The 13,709-nt window shown below is 44.7% G+C and overlaps 1 protein-coding gene across 1 annotated transcript; it reads left to right on the plus strand.

Annotated features, from left to right (window-relative positions):
* Positions 1 to 1,037: 1,037 nt before the first annotated feature.
* GPX4 (glutathione peroxidase 4) lies at positions 1,038 to 11,854 on the plus strand. Its single transcript, XM_088460356.1, has 7 exons — positions 1,038 to 1,145; positions 7,417 to 7,511; positions 8,076 to 8,220; positions 9,134 to 9,285; positions 11,091 to 11,115; positions 11,197 to 11,256; positions 11,625 to 11,854. Exons 1-7 carry the CDS (start codon positions 1,059 to 1,061, stop codon positions 11,655 to 11,657), a joined length of 597 nt encoding a protein of 198 aa, XP_088316482.1. The 5' UTR covers positions 1,038 to 1,058; the 3' UTR covers positions 11,658 to 11,854.
* The last annotated feature ends 1,855 nt before the right edge of the window (positions 11,855 to 13,709 follow it).

Raw genomic sequence — 13,709 nt, forward strand, 5'->3', positions numbered from 1 at the left:
GACAACGGACATAGGGGTAGTAGAGTCAGAGGTAAATTTGGCAGTGAGCACAGGGATAGTGAAGTCAGGTGGCAGCGGCCGGCAGGTGAGGTCTCCCTCCTCCTTCACCGGACGCAGATTATACAGGATCACCTGCACTATACTCATGTCATAGTCTCCGCTCAGCCTGGGAGATCCAGGTTGATGCAGGAAAAGGCGAGATAGAGACACGGACACGGTTGCTGCTATTTCCTATGTGGCTAAAGGACCTCTGTGACATATCCACCACATGACCGCTGCAGGAGGCTGGACTGCTCCTGCGTTACCATCCACTAGGGCATAGAGGGGGAATAAATATTTGTGGCGAGCGCAGCGAGCCACCGTGCAGCCTTTTGGTCCCCCGTTAGCATCCCCGCCGCTCCCCCTTTCAGACAGGGTCACGTGGGTGTGATGTCACAGGTCCATCAGCCTTGTATAGTCTAGACCAGAGGTTCTCAAACTCGGTCCTCAGGACCCCACACAGGTCACGTTTTGCAGGTTACCCAGCAGGAACACAGGTGTAATCATTACTCAGAGACACATTTTAAAACATCCACAGGTGGAGCTAATTATTTCACTTGTGATTCTGTGAGGACACCTGCAAAACATGCACTGTTTGGGGTCCTGAGGACCGAGTTTGAGAACCTGTGGTCTAGACGTAACCATAGAGACACCGATGTTAGACGCCATTTTGTGAGAGCATGTATACACGTGACCGTACACGAAATGGACCGTCTTGGAACGCACAGGCTGCTGTCAGCTGGAGGAGAGCAATAGAGACCGTCACTATGGATTCAGGTGACAGTCACCGTAGCGTATGCTGCTGTCTATATCGCCCATTTGCTATGATGCGACAATACAGCAAAGAACTACGCCACAATGACTGTGCACACAGTGTCAGTGACTCCAGTGACCCTGCTCTAGCCTGATCTTGTAACTGTGTTGTGATTGGAGAACTCCAGTCTCTCTCCGTGGAGGCCACGCCTCCTCCCTCTCGATAGGTGTGTGAGGTCTCCGGGGGGCGGGACACAGTGCGCTCAATGCTGCTAAGGTTGCTGTGTGTCGGCGTCAAGCGTTCAGTTCTGCCCGGAGCTGTGTTCGGAGTGCACAGCAGCAGCAGAGCGATGGTGAGTAGTTCCGCATTGTTTGTCTCACCGGAGCACCGGTTAATCATCCATGACCTCTGTGGGTGCGGATGTGCAGCTCAGCGCTGTCTGACCGCTGCTACAGGAGCCACGCTCAGTGCGGTTACAGTGAGTGTAGCGCTGCCTGGGGAGCGGGGAGAGTGTTGTATTGCCCTGTGTACCGCTTGTTCTTGGCTATTGAGGCGATCGCAGATTTATCGGGCAGCCGGCGCACGATATATATCAGATACGTAACCTGCAGTGTGGTTTGTGGTCGGCACCGGCCTGTGCAGCACGGGGCTGGTGTCCCGGCTGCTCTGTCTTGTGTGTGTGTGACCCCCCCCCCCCCTGCCTGCAGCTCTCGTAACGCCCCAGTGCCGCTCCCGGCAGCTGTGATGCGCAGATAAGCGGCGGCGCTGCCCCCTGTACTCAGTGTACTGTGCATGTTCCAAGGCCCATGGTTATAATGTGCCAAGGCCTCTTCCAGCGCCGGGGAGGGGTCACTATTGTTCACTGAGGTCCCACAGGGCCACATGTACATACAGTCCCTTCCTCTGTGCAGTCCGTTATGTACTGTCCCCAGCATATACGCACTCCACATACATGTACAGCTTCCCAGGCTCCCTGCTTTCTGCTCTGTGCGGTGCCGGCCGCTGCCAATCATGTTCCCAACCCTTTACCATGGGCCTGATTCGGAGGTGGACGCAATGCTATTTGCTTTGTTGAGCTGTTATCTTTGTACTGTGCATGCCCCAAATTTCTACATCAGGGTCCATAGGGTATCCACAGGATACCTTGGGGTATAGGTGATGTCAGGCATTGGGCACCATAGAGTTAAAGTTTTCAACCTCCCAGGATGCACTAGGGTCCCCCTCCTATCCCCTGCCCCCGAGCCAAGGTGTCTCAGTTTTCGTTGGTGCCCGGCTCGGAGTCGGATGTACCTGTTTAGAGGGGGGCTAGGGTTAGCCCCTGAAGTTTCTTCGTAAGCAGCTGTGGCTGCTCATCTGGAAGTACAGCATGGACAGTCAATGCTGACGTCCATGCTGTCTTCCCTACACCCCCGTCAGTACTGATCCGGGGATGCTGGTAAGCATCTGGGGTCACAGCTAGCGGTGACCCCAGATGTTTGGGCCCAAGGCCGGATTCAAGGGGGCAGCAGGTAAGCAACGGGGTCCCGCGGTGGGTCCCTGCTGAGCACATGGTCCAGAGTCCCCAGGCAGGGGGCTCCCTGGGGACTGGCTGAAGCGTGGAGCCAGGTAACTAACCTGCGCTTCCACTACCCCCCTGGGACTGTGGCTGAGCGGTAGCGCTGTGGCATCCCAGGGGTTAATTACATGTCAGGGGAGCGCGCCTTCACTGTACACAGCCGGCGCCTCCCCCGCTGCACACAGCCCTCTCTGCATCTGCTGACTGGCCCTGTGGCAGCGCTCCTCCCCCAGGCTGGCCGCCTCTCTGCTCCTCGGTGGCCATCTTTGCTGAAGCATGGTGAGCGCTGCTGGACGCTGATGGTCGGTGGCATCGTGGTCTGGGTCCCCCGGCATACCTCTCCTCCGTTGGTAACAGGTCTGTGTATGCAGTGCTGTGTCCTATCAGGCTCTGTGTCTGTGTAGTTGAGGATCAGCGCTGATAGTGCAGGAATTGATTTCTTTGCATTGTATGGGACTTCTGCTAGCGTCTGCTGCCTGTACTTTCACTTTCTACTGTCAGCCATTTCACTGTCCCTGCTCTTTTTCTGCTAAAGACCGTGCGGTGATTGCAGGGTGGTTCTCCCACTATACTAACAAGTATCAGTGTGAGGGGTCACATACTTACTATCATGGTTGAGAGTGACTTTCCTCTCCAGCTTATGTGTACTACGTGTAAGGTACCAATCTTGTACGGGTCTCGCACAAGAGACGAAAAGGCGTCTCTGGTGGATGCTCTGTCCGTCCAGTGGACGTTCCGGTTTGCTTATCTATTTCCTCCATTTTCCCTTCCACGGGTAATCCAGAAACTCAAACAAGGAGGGACGCTCCTGTTGATAGCTCCCGCGTGGCCCAGGCGGCACTGGTTTTCAGACCTCCAGGGACTGTCTGTGGACATTCCTCTGCGGTTGCCGTTACGACCGGACCTACTGTCACAGGGTCCTTGTCTTCACCCGGACCTGACTCAGCTGTCTTTGTCGGCGTGGCTGTTGAGACGGCCATGTTAAGGTCCAGGGGGTTTTCCAGCTCTGTAGTGCAAACTATGCTAAGGGCTCAGAAACCATCTTCTGCAAGGATATACCATCGTGTGTGGCATACGTTCTTCCAGTGGTGTCGACCAAGAGGTTATGCCCCTCGGGAGTTCCGTCTGTTAAGAGTGTTAGCTTTCCTACAGGCGGGACTGGACCATGGGCTTCGCCTTGCGTCACTGAAGGTGCAGGTGTCTGCCCTGTCTAGTTCCATCATAGGATTGCTGCAATCCCTGATGTGCGCACCTTTATGCAAGGTGTTCTTCGAATTCAGCCACCTTTTGTTCCACCGGTGGCGCCTTGGGATTTAGCTGTGGTCCTGAGGGCTCTCCAGGGACCGCCATTTGAACCACTGGGCTCAGTGGACCTTAAATGGCTGACAGCTAAAACAATTTTCCTTCTGGCCATTGCTTCGGCCAGACGTGTTTCTGACTTAGGGGCTCTCTCCTGTAGACCCCTTTTCTGATTTTTCATAGGAACAGGGCGGTGCTGCGCACTCGTCTTAGATTCCTTCCTAAAGTTGTTTCAAGTTTCCACATCAGCAAGGAAATCGTTGTGCTGGCTTTCAACTCAGCTGACCTGTCAGTGGGTGAGGCCACTTTGGCCGTTGTGCGTGCCTTAAGGATTTATGTTGACCGCACTTCTTCGTTTAGGAAGTCGGACGCCTTGTTTGTCCTCTATGGCTTCCGTAAAAAGGGTTGGCCTGCTTCAAAGCAGACTTTGGCAGATTGGATTCGTATGGCAATTTCTGAAGCTTATCTTCATGAAGGCCTTCCGGTTCCATCCTCTGTGAGGGCTCATTCCACTAAGTCTGTGGGTCCTTTGTGGGCAGCTCGACGTGGTGCCTCTGCAGTCCAGATCTGCAAGGCTGCCACATGGTCCTCGGTCCATACCTTTGTGAGGTATTAACGCGTTTGACACCTTTGCCTCTCAGGATGCTTCCTTCGGGCGGCGGATTCTCCTTTCAGCACAGGAGCGTCCCCACCCTTGAAGGATACTGCTTTGGGACATCCCAAAGGTATCCTGTGGATACCCTATGGACCCTGATGTAGAAAATATGAGATATGGTAAGAACTTACTTTTGTTATCTTTATTTCTACGAAGTTAGTAGGGTTCCACAGAACCCTTTGTACAATCTCCTAAAGTCACCTGATTATTCAGTAAATTTCTGTACAAGACCAATCTAGGCATCTGTTCCCATTTATGATCTCTCTTGTAGACACACTAATACTCAATTAAATTCAACACAAATTGAATAGCGCTGGGTAGGGGCTCCCGGAGCCATTCAATTCAGCGCGCTGTTAACCCCAACCAAAGATTTCTTCTCTCATCCCTCCTGGGGTGCGAGCAGAAATCCTGCTGCTCTGCATAGTGTGGGGTGTGTGCTCCCTCTCCAAAGCCAGCCATTGGATGGGCATCGGAAAGCTTCAACTGATGGCTGGCAACCATCGAATATTCGGTAGAAAATGTACTTCCATCAAATTGGAAACATGGATGGTAGCTAACCATCGGCATCCAATGTCTATCCCTAGGCTGTCAGCTCAGACAGCTGCCAGTTAGATTTTAGTTAGCCATTGGGCACAGCACACGGCACTGGGTGTCCCTTGACTATTTCTGAGCCTGGAGATCGCACTCCACTGGAACCATTGTCCCTACACCCCTGACTCCACCCATACACTACAGGGAGTCACAATAAGCAAAGAAAGCAAGCAAGAAACAATAATCTTAAAGGCACTAATCCAACAGGTGACAGTATAATTATCCCAAAATAACTGCAGCTCTCAACTAAGGGTGTTGTACCCCTTATTAGTGCAATCCAAACAAAATATATGTAGGCCTGAAGCCTAACCAGAGAGCACTGTTAGATTGGTTGAGATACAAAAATTATTTATTCACATAAAAATACATATAATGACATAAAAAATATATTAAATAATTGACCACACATAAAAAGCCGGCAATTCAATGGTTAGTATTATATACCATGACAATAAAAATTAATAAAAAATATGGTTTTAAGCAATATCAATAGATTAGTATGCACTATGGAAGAGCTTTGCTCCTGATGAAAAACAGTAGCCTGTGTCTTATTTAGACATCACATAAAGTTCAAATGGACAGGACTTATCCACAACTTGTCACTGGCAATTTTTGTTTTTGTAATCAATTATTCTCCTTGTAGCGAACAACAAAATCTCCTTGTGTATATAGCCAGTTAGTTAGTAAAAACAGTCCATGCGGTTAGTAAGCGCTTGTGGAACAATGTTAGTATTCACATGCATGCAAACATTGGTCAGTGGCTATTTATTCCTATTTTCATTCAGCACATAATGCACATAGTGTTTCTTTTTTTATAATTAGTCTGATCTTAAAGGCTTCCGAATTAAATTTAGTCACAAAATTAATAGATCTATCTTTATCTAGAGACATGTTTTCTTTATTACCATTCTTCTCTTCCAGAAGCGAAACCCTATCAATTTGACTTACTTCTCCTAAGGCTCTATCTAATACAATTTTGGGATAACCCTGTTCTACAAATGATTGATACATTTTGTTGGTTTGTCTTGTAAAGGCTTCTGCACTAGAGCAATTCCTTTTAAGTCTCAAAAATTGGCCTTTTGGTACATTATCCTTCCATTGTTTCATATGACCACTACTATAATTTAAATATCTATTTTGGTCAACCTCCTTAATATAAGTCTCAGTCAGAATGGCCTTATCTTTGGCGTGTAGTGTGATATCCAAGAAATTGATTATATGACTGAGTAGTGCTCGTGAAATTAATACCAAATCATAATATCAAACTCAGTCATATAATCAATTTCTTGCATGACTCACATGGCACATACGTGGATTGTGTCTATAAATAATTGGAAAAGAGGTTCCATATGTGGATCTGGTGTAAATACAGGGCTTGATGGCCAATGATAGCCAATTAGGAGGCCTTAGAAAGAGCCGTCATATCTTATAAATGGAGGACAGCCATAGAGAGGCTTGGAACACTTTTAAGATGGCCGCCGTACTCTATAAATAGAGGAAAGCCACATTGAGGCTTGTAACGCATGACGCATATAGCGCATGCGCAAACCCCATGTAAACATTTTTAAGATGGATGCCGCACTCTATAAATAGAGGGAAGCCATAGCGAGGCTTGGAACGCATGACGCATACAGCGCATGCGCAAACCCCATATAAACAAGGAAATTGGGGTATAAATATGGATATCAAAACACTTATATTGTGTCTGAGGAAGCCGCTGATGGTGTCTACTAGGCGGAGAAACGCGTTACACATGGTACCTGGATTACAGAAGTGGTAACATAATATTGACAATTGTCATAGCGCTTTATAAAGGAAGTGGAGAGCGGATTATAGGAAGATCTAAGACTATCCGTTACAGTGGTCAGTAGCAGGAAACACTATGTGCTGAATGAAAATAGGAATAAATAGCCACTGACCAATGTTTGCATGCATGTGAATACTAACATTGTTCCACAAGCGGTTACTAACCGCATGGACTGTTTTTACTAACTGGCTATATACACAAGGAGATTTTGTTGTTCGCTACAAGGAGAATAATTGATTACAAAAACAAAAATTGCCAGTGACAAGTTGTGGATAAGTCCTGTCCATTTGTCTATTTGAACTTCATGTGATGTCTAAATAAGACACAGGCTACTGTTTTTCATCAGGAGCAAAGCTCTTCCATAGTGCATACTAATCTATTGATATATGGATATTGCTTAAAACCATATTTTTTATTAATTTTTATTGTCATGGTATATAATACTAACCATTGAATTGCCGGCTTTTTATGTGTGGTCCATTAATTATTTAATATATTTTTTTATGTCATTATATGTATCTCAACCAATCTAACAGCGCTCTCTGGTTAGGCTTCAGGCCTACATATATTTTGTTTGAGTCACAATAAGCACTTGACATATTGATTTAATGTAGAATTTGAATAACTTCTCCTTTAATGCTACAGTTTAGTGTTCTGCACTTCATGCTACATTGATTTATTATCTCCTAACATGTTTCATATTTGTGGCTTGGCAGTGTGCTCAGGTGGATGACTGGAAGACTGCCAAGACTATTTATGATTTTTCTGCTACAGACATTGATGGCAATGCAGTGGCCCTGGAGAAATATAGGTACTTTTTTTTTATTTTTTTTTTATTTTACTCCTAAATATCTTTTGTTTCTACTGACTCATGGAATATGAAATCTGAACCCTGGGATTGTGTTCAACTTTCTGCATACCCTGAGCTAACATTTAAAACAGAAGATTGTTGAAATTATGTGCCATAAACTGTAAAGGTTCTTACACACTAGGCAATGTTTTACACGATCCGCTCGATTCCGAGAGATCGTGTAAAATATGTCCTAATCGTGAGTGTCCACTCAGGATCATGCTGCCGATGCGCGTACCCGCTGGTCGTACATTGCATCTTCAGATCTTGCCTGCTGCAGGCAAGTTCTGACAATCTCAGTCACGATGCACTGGAAATAGTTAGGAGGGACGATAGATCGTTTGTCACATTGGACAGTTTTTAACACCAAATCGTGCCCACGACTGCCGGGGAGCTGCTGGGGAGCGTTCAAGGGGAAATCTGAGACTATATCGCATCATGACAACATTGCGTAGTGTGTAGGCACCTTTGATTGTTTCTTTAATTGTCTGAGACACAGTAATTGACTATAAATGCTCTTATTAGGGGAAATGTCTGCATCATCGTCAACGTAGCATCTAAATGAGGAAAAACACCTGTAAACTACACTCAGCTTGTCAATCTTCACGCCAAATATGCTGAGAGGGGTTTACACATCCTAGGGTTTCCCTGCAACCAATTTGGAAAACAGGTAAATGTGTGCATTAACCACTTGCATGGTACGAACGCATGGTGTATCGACTGTAGTCAGGAGTGCTTTACCTGACAAGGTAGAATCCAATGAGTTACTGCCACCCCTCTGCTTCTCACGTCTAATGGAAATGTGCAGAACGGATCTCCTCTGGGAATGATGTTGCGGTCTGTGACCACCCTGCATCACTCCCGAAATCGTACCCAAGAATGCCGTGCATAAGGCACTTCTAAACTAAGTGTGGGAAGGGGATCTCCGAGCATTTCTGCGTGTGCAGAAATCGGCAGCAGCAGGGAGTACTGATGAAAGGTCCCCCCACGCTCCACTGCGTTTTGCAACAAGATGGGGGGGTTTATGCCCCACAGTTTGTTTTTTTAATTGGCCTGGGGGGAGGGAGAGAGAGCAAATTAATGTACAGTGACACATGGGGAGGGGGCTCTAAACAGTGGAGGTGATGGTGGGCTCTATTACCATTAGGGAGTTGATAATGCTGTGGATCTTTGCCACTGGGGAGGTTGAGCTATTTCTGGGTTGGAGGTCATTTTTCAAAGGGAGACTATGGACACAGAGTTGCAAAACGCCCCTAGTATGGTTTTTTTTTTTTTCTTAAATATAGTTTTAAAAATACATTCCAAACTTTATTAAATAATGAAGAAAAACAGAACCATTTCTGACCGCTTTTTAAAAAAAAAAAAAAATTTTTTTAAATTTCAGTTAAGTGGTTAAAAACTTTATGTATAGAGCTGACCCAAAAAGTCTGCTCATATTTGGATATGGGGAAACTCTTATTCATTTGTCTGTACAGAGTTCAGGTCTGTAGAGTATGTGATGCAATCTGGTAACAGTCCAGGAGACTCATCTCTCTGAACTGCTCAATCATTCCTTTATACTAATGATATTTTATCGTCTCAAGGAACCTGGGGATGAAGCTCAAATAAAAGACTTTGCTGCATCCTACAAGGTAGAATTTGACATGTTCAGCAAGATTGAGGTGAACGGAGATGGTGCCCATCCTCTGTGGAAATGGATGAAGGATCAACCTAAAGGACACGGTACTCTTGGGAAGTAAGTGCTATTATTACACATAAAGACCATAAAATAACTGATTTCTTTCTGTATATAGCGCCTGATTCATAATGGATAGCAATTGCAACAGCGTACGCAGTTCGGCCGATGGTGCATACTGCCTTTGCACTGCAGTGCGTGTGCACAGGTTAGTATTGCGATGGCACTGCAATCACATACGCAGATACAAAGCCATCGCAGAGTGAGTGACTGGATGTCAGCGTTTGGGGGTGGTGACGGGACGGTGGTTGGAGAAATGCAGACGTGCCTGTCTGATTAAACGCCGTTTCCTGGGCTGGACAGTGTTCTCAGCTTGAGTACTCACTGCATGCAATGAGAGTTGCAATGTCTGAGACCGGTCAGGCCTGCTGTAATTCTGCGTGAGGGTCCGTTACCAATGTATACGCAGGATTGCGAGGTCTATGAGAAAGTGGTAGTGGGCGGCTCTATGCCGGATGAGCAGTTGCAGACATTATCATGTTTTTGCAGCTGACTGCGTTTGTAATAGCTGCGATCCCAATAGCGATCTGTAATGAATCTGGCCCATAGTGTGCTATTATAAGGAAATCTATATAAATATATACACAGGATTCCCCTTCAAATGTCGTGTGTAAATAGCCATTCAGGTTATATTTCCTTTATCTAGCCATGAATTCCCTTTTGGAACAGTCAGGAAAAAACTGACCAGTAACATTGCTGTTCTTCATTTCATTTGTTTTTCCCCTCCCCTTTACATACCATAGTGATGCACATGAGAATTAGTAGTGTTGGGGAACTATTCTTCTGTTATCTGTGCAGTGGCACAACAGAGAATTGCATCTCCTCCATAAAGTTTTGGACTTTCAGTCCACATTTGCAATTAAGCACTACTGCTACATGGAGATATATGAACAAAATTAGAAATATATGGGGTAATTAACGTGCTTTACTACAGTGTTAAGAAGGCTGAGTAGACAGTCCAGTAAGAGTGCCACCACCTTTCTCAAGGAAAAAAATTATATCCCTTATATTTTGGCCACAAATGAGTGACTGACTGTTTTATCTGAAAGTCCAATTTAACGGTTACCCTTTTTGCATGGTCTTCTAAAATTTGTACCAACCAGCCCTTTTTTTTTTTTTTTTTTTTTTTTTGTTAAATGTGGCCAAATAGAGCCTGGTGCTCAGGCCTAATAACAGGATCAGGTTCTGTGGGGCTAATTGTGACACTCAGAGGTGTTTATCACACTTCCATATGCACATGGATAAGTGCTGTGTCATTTCTGGCTTCCAATCAGACTGCATATTTATACAGAAAATAAAACCTCTGGTTACAGCACCTTTCCCCTGTGCACTAAGTGTACAATTGTTTACTTATCTCATTGTGCTGCTGTTTGGCTTGTATCTGGTTTTTGGTTGTGGATTTTTGTTTGGACCTGAGTTTTGTGCTATTCAGAAGAGCCAAGCAAAATATCTAACTTGGCGTGTTATATAAGAAACTTAAGGCCTATTGGTCTTGCATAATAAAATTACATAGAAATGACAGAACATTATAATGACAATTTGTTGTGTAGTATGCTGCATACACTAAGTGTGTTTGACCTACTTGGTAAAATTCAATGACATCTTTTGAATGACCTACAAATAAAAGGTGTTCCATTCGCAACTTATTTCAGCAAGAGAATGTAAATAAAACTGCTATGTTAAACTTATATGAACACATTCTACTTTATTATATGTTTAGCTTCCCCTATACTACAGTCAGTATTTTAAATGTATTTGTTAGACAAATGGTGTTTTAATCTTTTTATTTTTCTTTGATTCTCTAGTGCTATTAAGTGGAACTTTACCAAGGTAAGGCCTCTGTCATTCCTCCCATCACTTTAATATGTCTCTTGTGCTTTTTATCACTCATCGGTGTTCATTTTTTCGCAGTTCCTTATTGACCGTGAGGGTTTTGTAGCAAAAAGATACAGCCCCATGGAAGATCCAGTTGTAAGTTGCAATCTATGTGCTACTGTTAATACGGAGGGTGGGAATCCTAAGTAAAGCAGAGGTTCCCAAACTCTGTCTTCGAGGTGCCCTAACATTACAGGTTTTCAGGATATTCATACTTAAGCACATGTGACTTAATTAGTACCTCAGTCAGTTTGATTATACCATCTATGTACAAGCATATATATCCTTAAAACCTTTACTGTTATGGTGCCTTGAGGACCCCTGTGTTCTAAATACAGAAATAGAGTGGACATCTTATTCTGACCCTCTTAGCTCTGTGCACTATATTGACTCTTAAATTGGGGGACTTGGTAATGTGTGGGGTTTTTATTTTAACTTTTTTTTTTTTTTTTTTCTCCTTCTAGGTCATAGAGAAAGATCTACCAAACTTCCTTTAGGATGCTCAATTATCCCAGTGTCTTGACAGTTGACCATAATCTTCAATCCCTGTTATGATGGTATGCTTCAAAACCGTAAGGGGGAGGCAAACCGGAGTGTGTTATGGCGTGCACCCATGGGAGAAGACTGTACTTTGCTGTCAGTATCTGAACTGTTGACCAAGAAATCATGTGAACATTAAACCAGAATTACACTACTTTCCTTGTGTTTTGTTTAAGAACCTAGTAAAAGTTGAGAAGGAATGGCACACTCTTAACAGAACCATTTTCTTCTGTAACACCTGTTTTGCACCAGATTAATGGGTGACTGCATTCAAGCATTATTTGCTCAAATGAAATAAATATGCTGGTTCCAACTTGCTGGGGTACTTAAATCTTAGAAGCACTGTTGCTGTTTTTAAGGACTGATCTTGCTAGGTGACCATTGACTCAGACTGTGCTGCTGTTAAGTTCTACACAGGTCACTTCAGTCAGATTTTAACCAGCAGTAGGATATTTTGATTGAGCAAAATCATTGTGTGCAATAAAGGCCATACGACTATTCCACAAACTGGTGGATAAGGTACAAAAATATAATATCCACAATAAAAAATGTTTCACTGTCCATTTTGAAAATATGGTTTTGTATTCTACATCCTAAATTTATAACCTATACGGTCCCCATTTAATAATTAGTCTTATGACTCATTACCAGCAGCGGCTCCTGCCCTCTTACCTGAGGGGGCTTCTGGTCCCAGTGCCGCACAATGAATGTCAGGCACCAGGACATGCGCATGAGCGGTGGTAGTGCTGCGTATGCGCATAACACTAGACCAGCTTCTTGGGGCTGCATTGGTAGCAGCCCCGAGAAGCCCTGTAGGGCTGCCCGAAAGGCAGAGCAGCGGCTTCCACTAGAAGCTGTTCTTTGGTTGTGGCAGTCCCAGGGGCAGGAGACACCTCCCCCTGGGGCTGACAGTCCTGTGTGTTTTTGGCAGGTGGCCCTTCCAATAGGAAGCCACCTCAAGTCCGTGTAACCAGTACAGTCAGTGACTGCACTGGCTCACTGAAGTGGAGGATTTTTCTGGAGGGGCTGCAACCCCCAGGTAAAATCTGCCACTGCTCATTACTAATTTTAAAAGATGCTACAGTCATTCCTATCAGCTCCTGTATTTTACAGGCTGTGTTAGAAGCAATCCACTTCTAAATGTCATTTTTCAAACACATCCTGTAAAATGATAGGAGCTGATTGCTTGGAGCACCATATAAGATTAGTATAAGTGAAACAGAAATATGGACTCCATTTAATGAGTGATATGCATGCTGAAGTAGTGGTTAAACTTTATTGGTAGATTATAACATTGTAGTTATGTAATAATGTAGAAATGCTTAGGCTTCCATGATTTCTTCAGGTCTTTGCTGAAAGAGGAAATCTATTTCTCTATAATCCTTGCCTGTGTTTTTTTTTTTTTTTTTTTTTTTTTTACAATTTGAGAGGTGATACTTCAATTCTGACCATGGTGTGGCTGTGCACATCACTTGGAATTGCGATAAGCAATGTATCAGATTTTCATGTGCACCTCTATAGAGTATGAGAAATCTACTCTGGTATGTTTGTAAGCACAGTTTAAACAACACTACTGGTGGAAATAAAATTTCTGCATACTTCTTGTGCAAGAACCTATCCCCAACCCAATGGCATTAACCTCAGAACTTGTAGTTGTTATCATAAATGACCAGTCATACCAGAGCTGTTGAAACAAGCAGCGGGCACTGTAAGCATAAGTGTCCATCAAATAGGGGAGTGGGCTGCTATCATCACTTTTAGAAATGTGACAATATGGATCCCCTCTGGTTACCTGCCCTGACCTGATGCCCAATCATGAGTAAATTACTCGCACCAGGTGCATATCCAAGTGAAAATAACATGAAGGTGTTTTTAAAACTGGCTGGGTATGAAATGCCGACACTCAGGCAGCCATCGGACAAAATCCCGACGCCGCAAGCCTGAACGCTGAAAATCCCGGCTGGGGCTGGTAAGTACCCTAACCCTCCTGATACCCGCGGTATCCAATT

The sequence above is a fragment of the Taudactylus pleione genome, unplaced genomic scaffold, assembly GCF_031769625.1.
Source record: "Taudactylus pleione unplaced genomic scaffold, aTauple2 ptg000044l, whole genome shotgun sequence".
Lineage (NCBI taxonomy): Eukaryota > Metazoa > Chordata > Amphibia > Anura > Myobatrachidae > Taudactylus > Taudactylus pleione.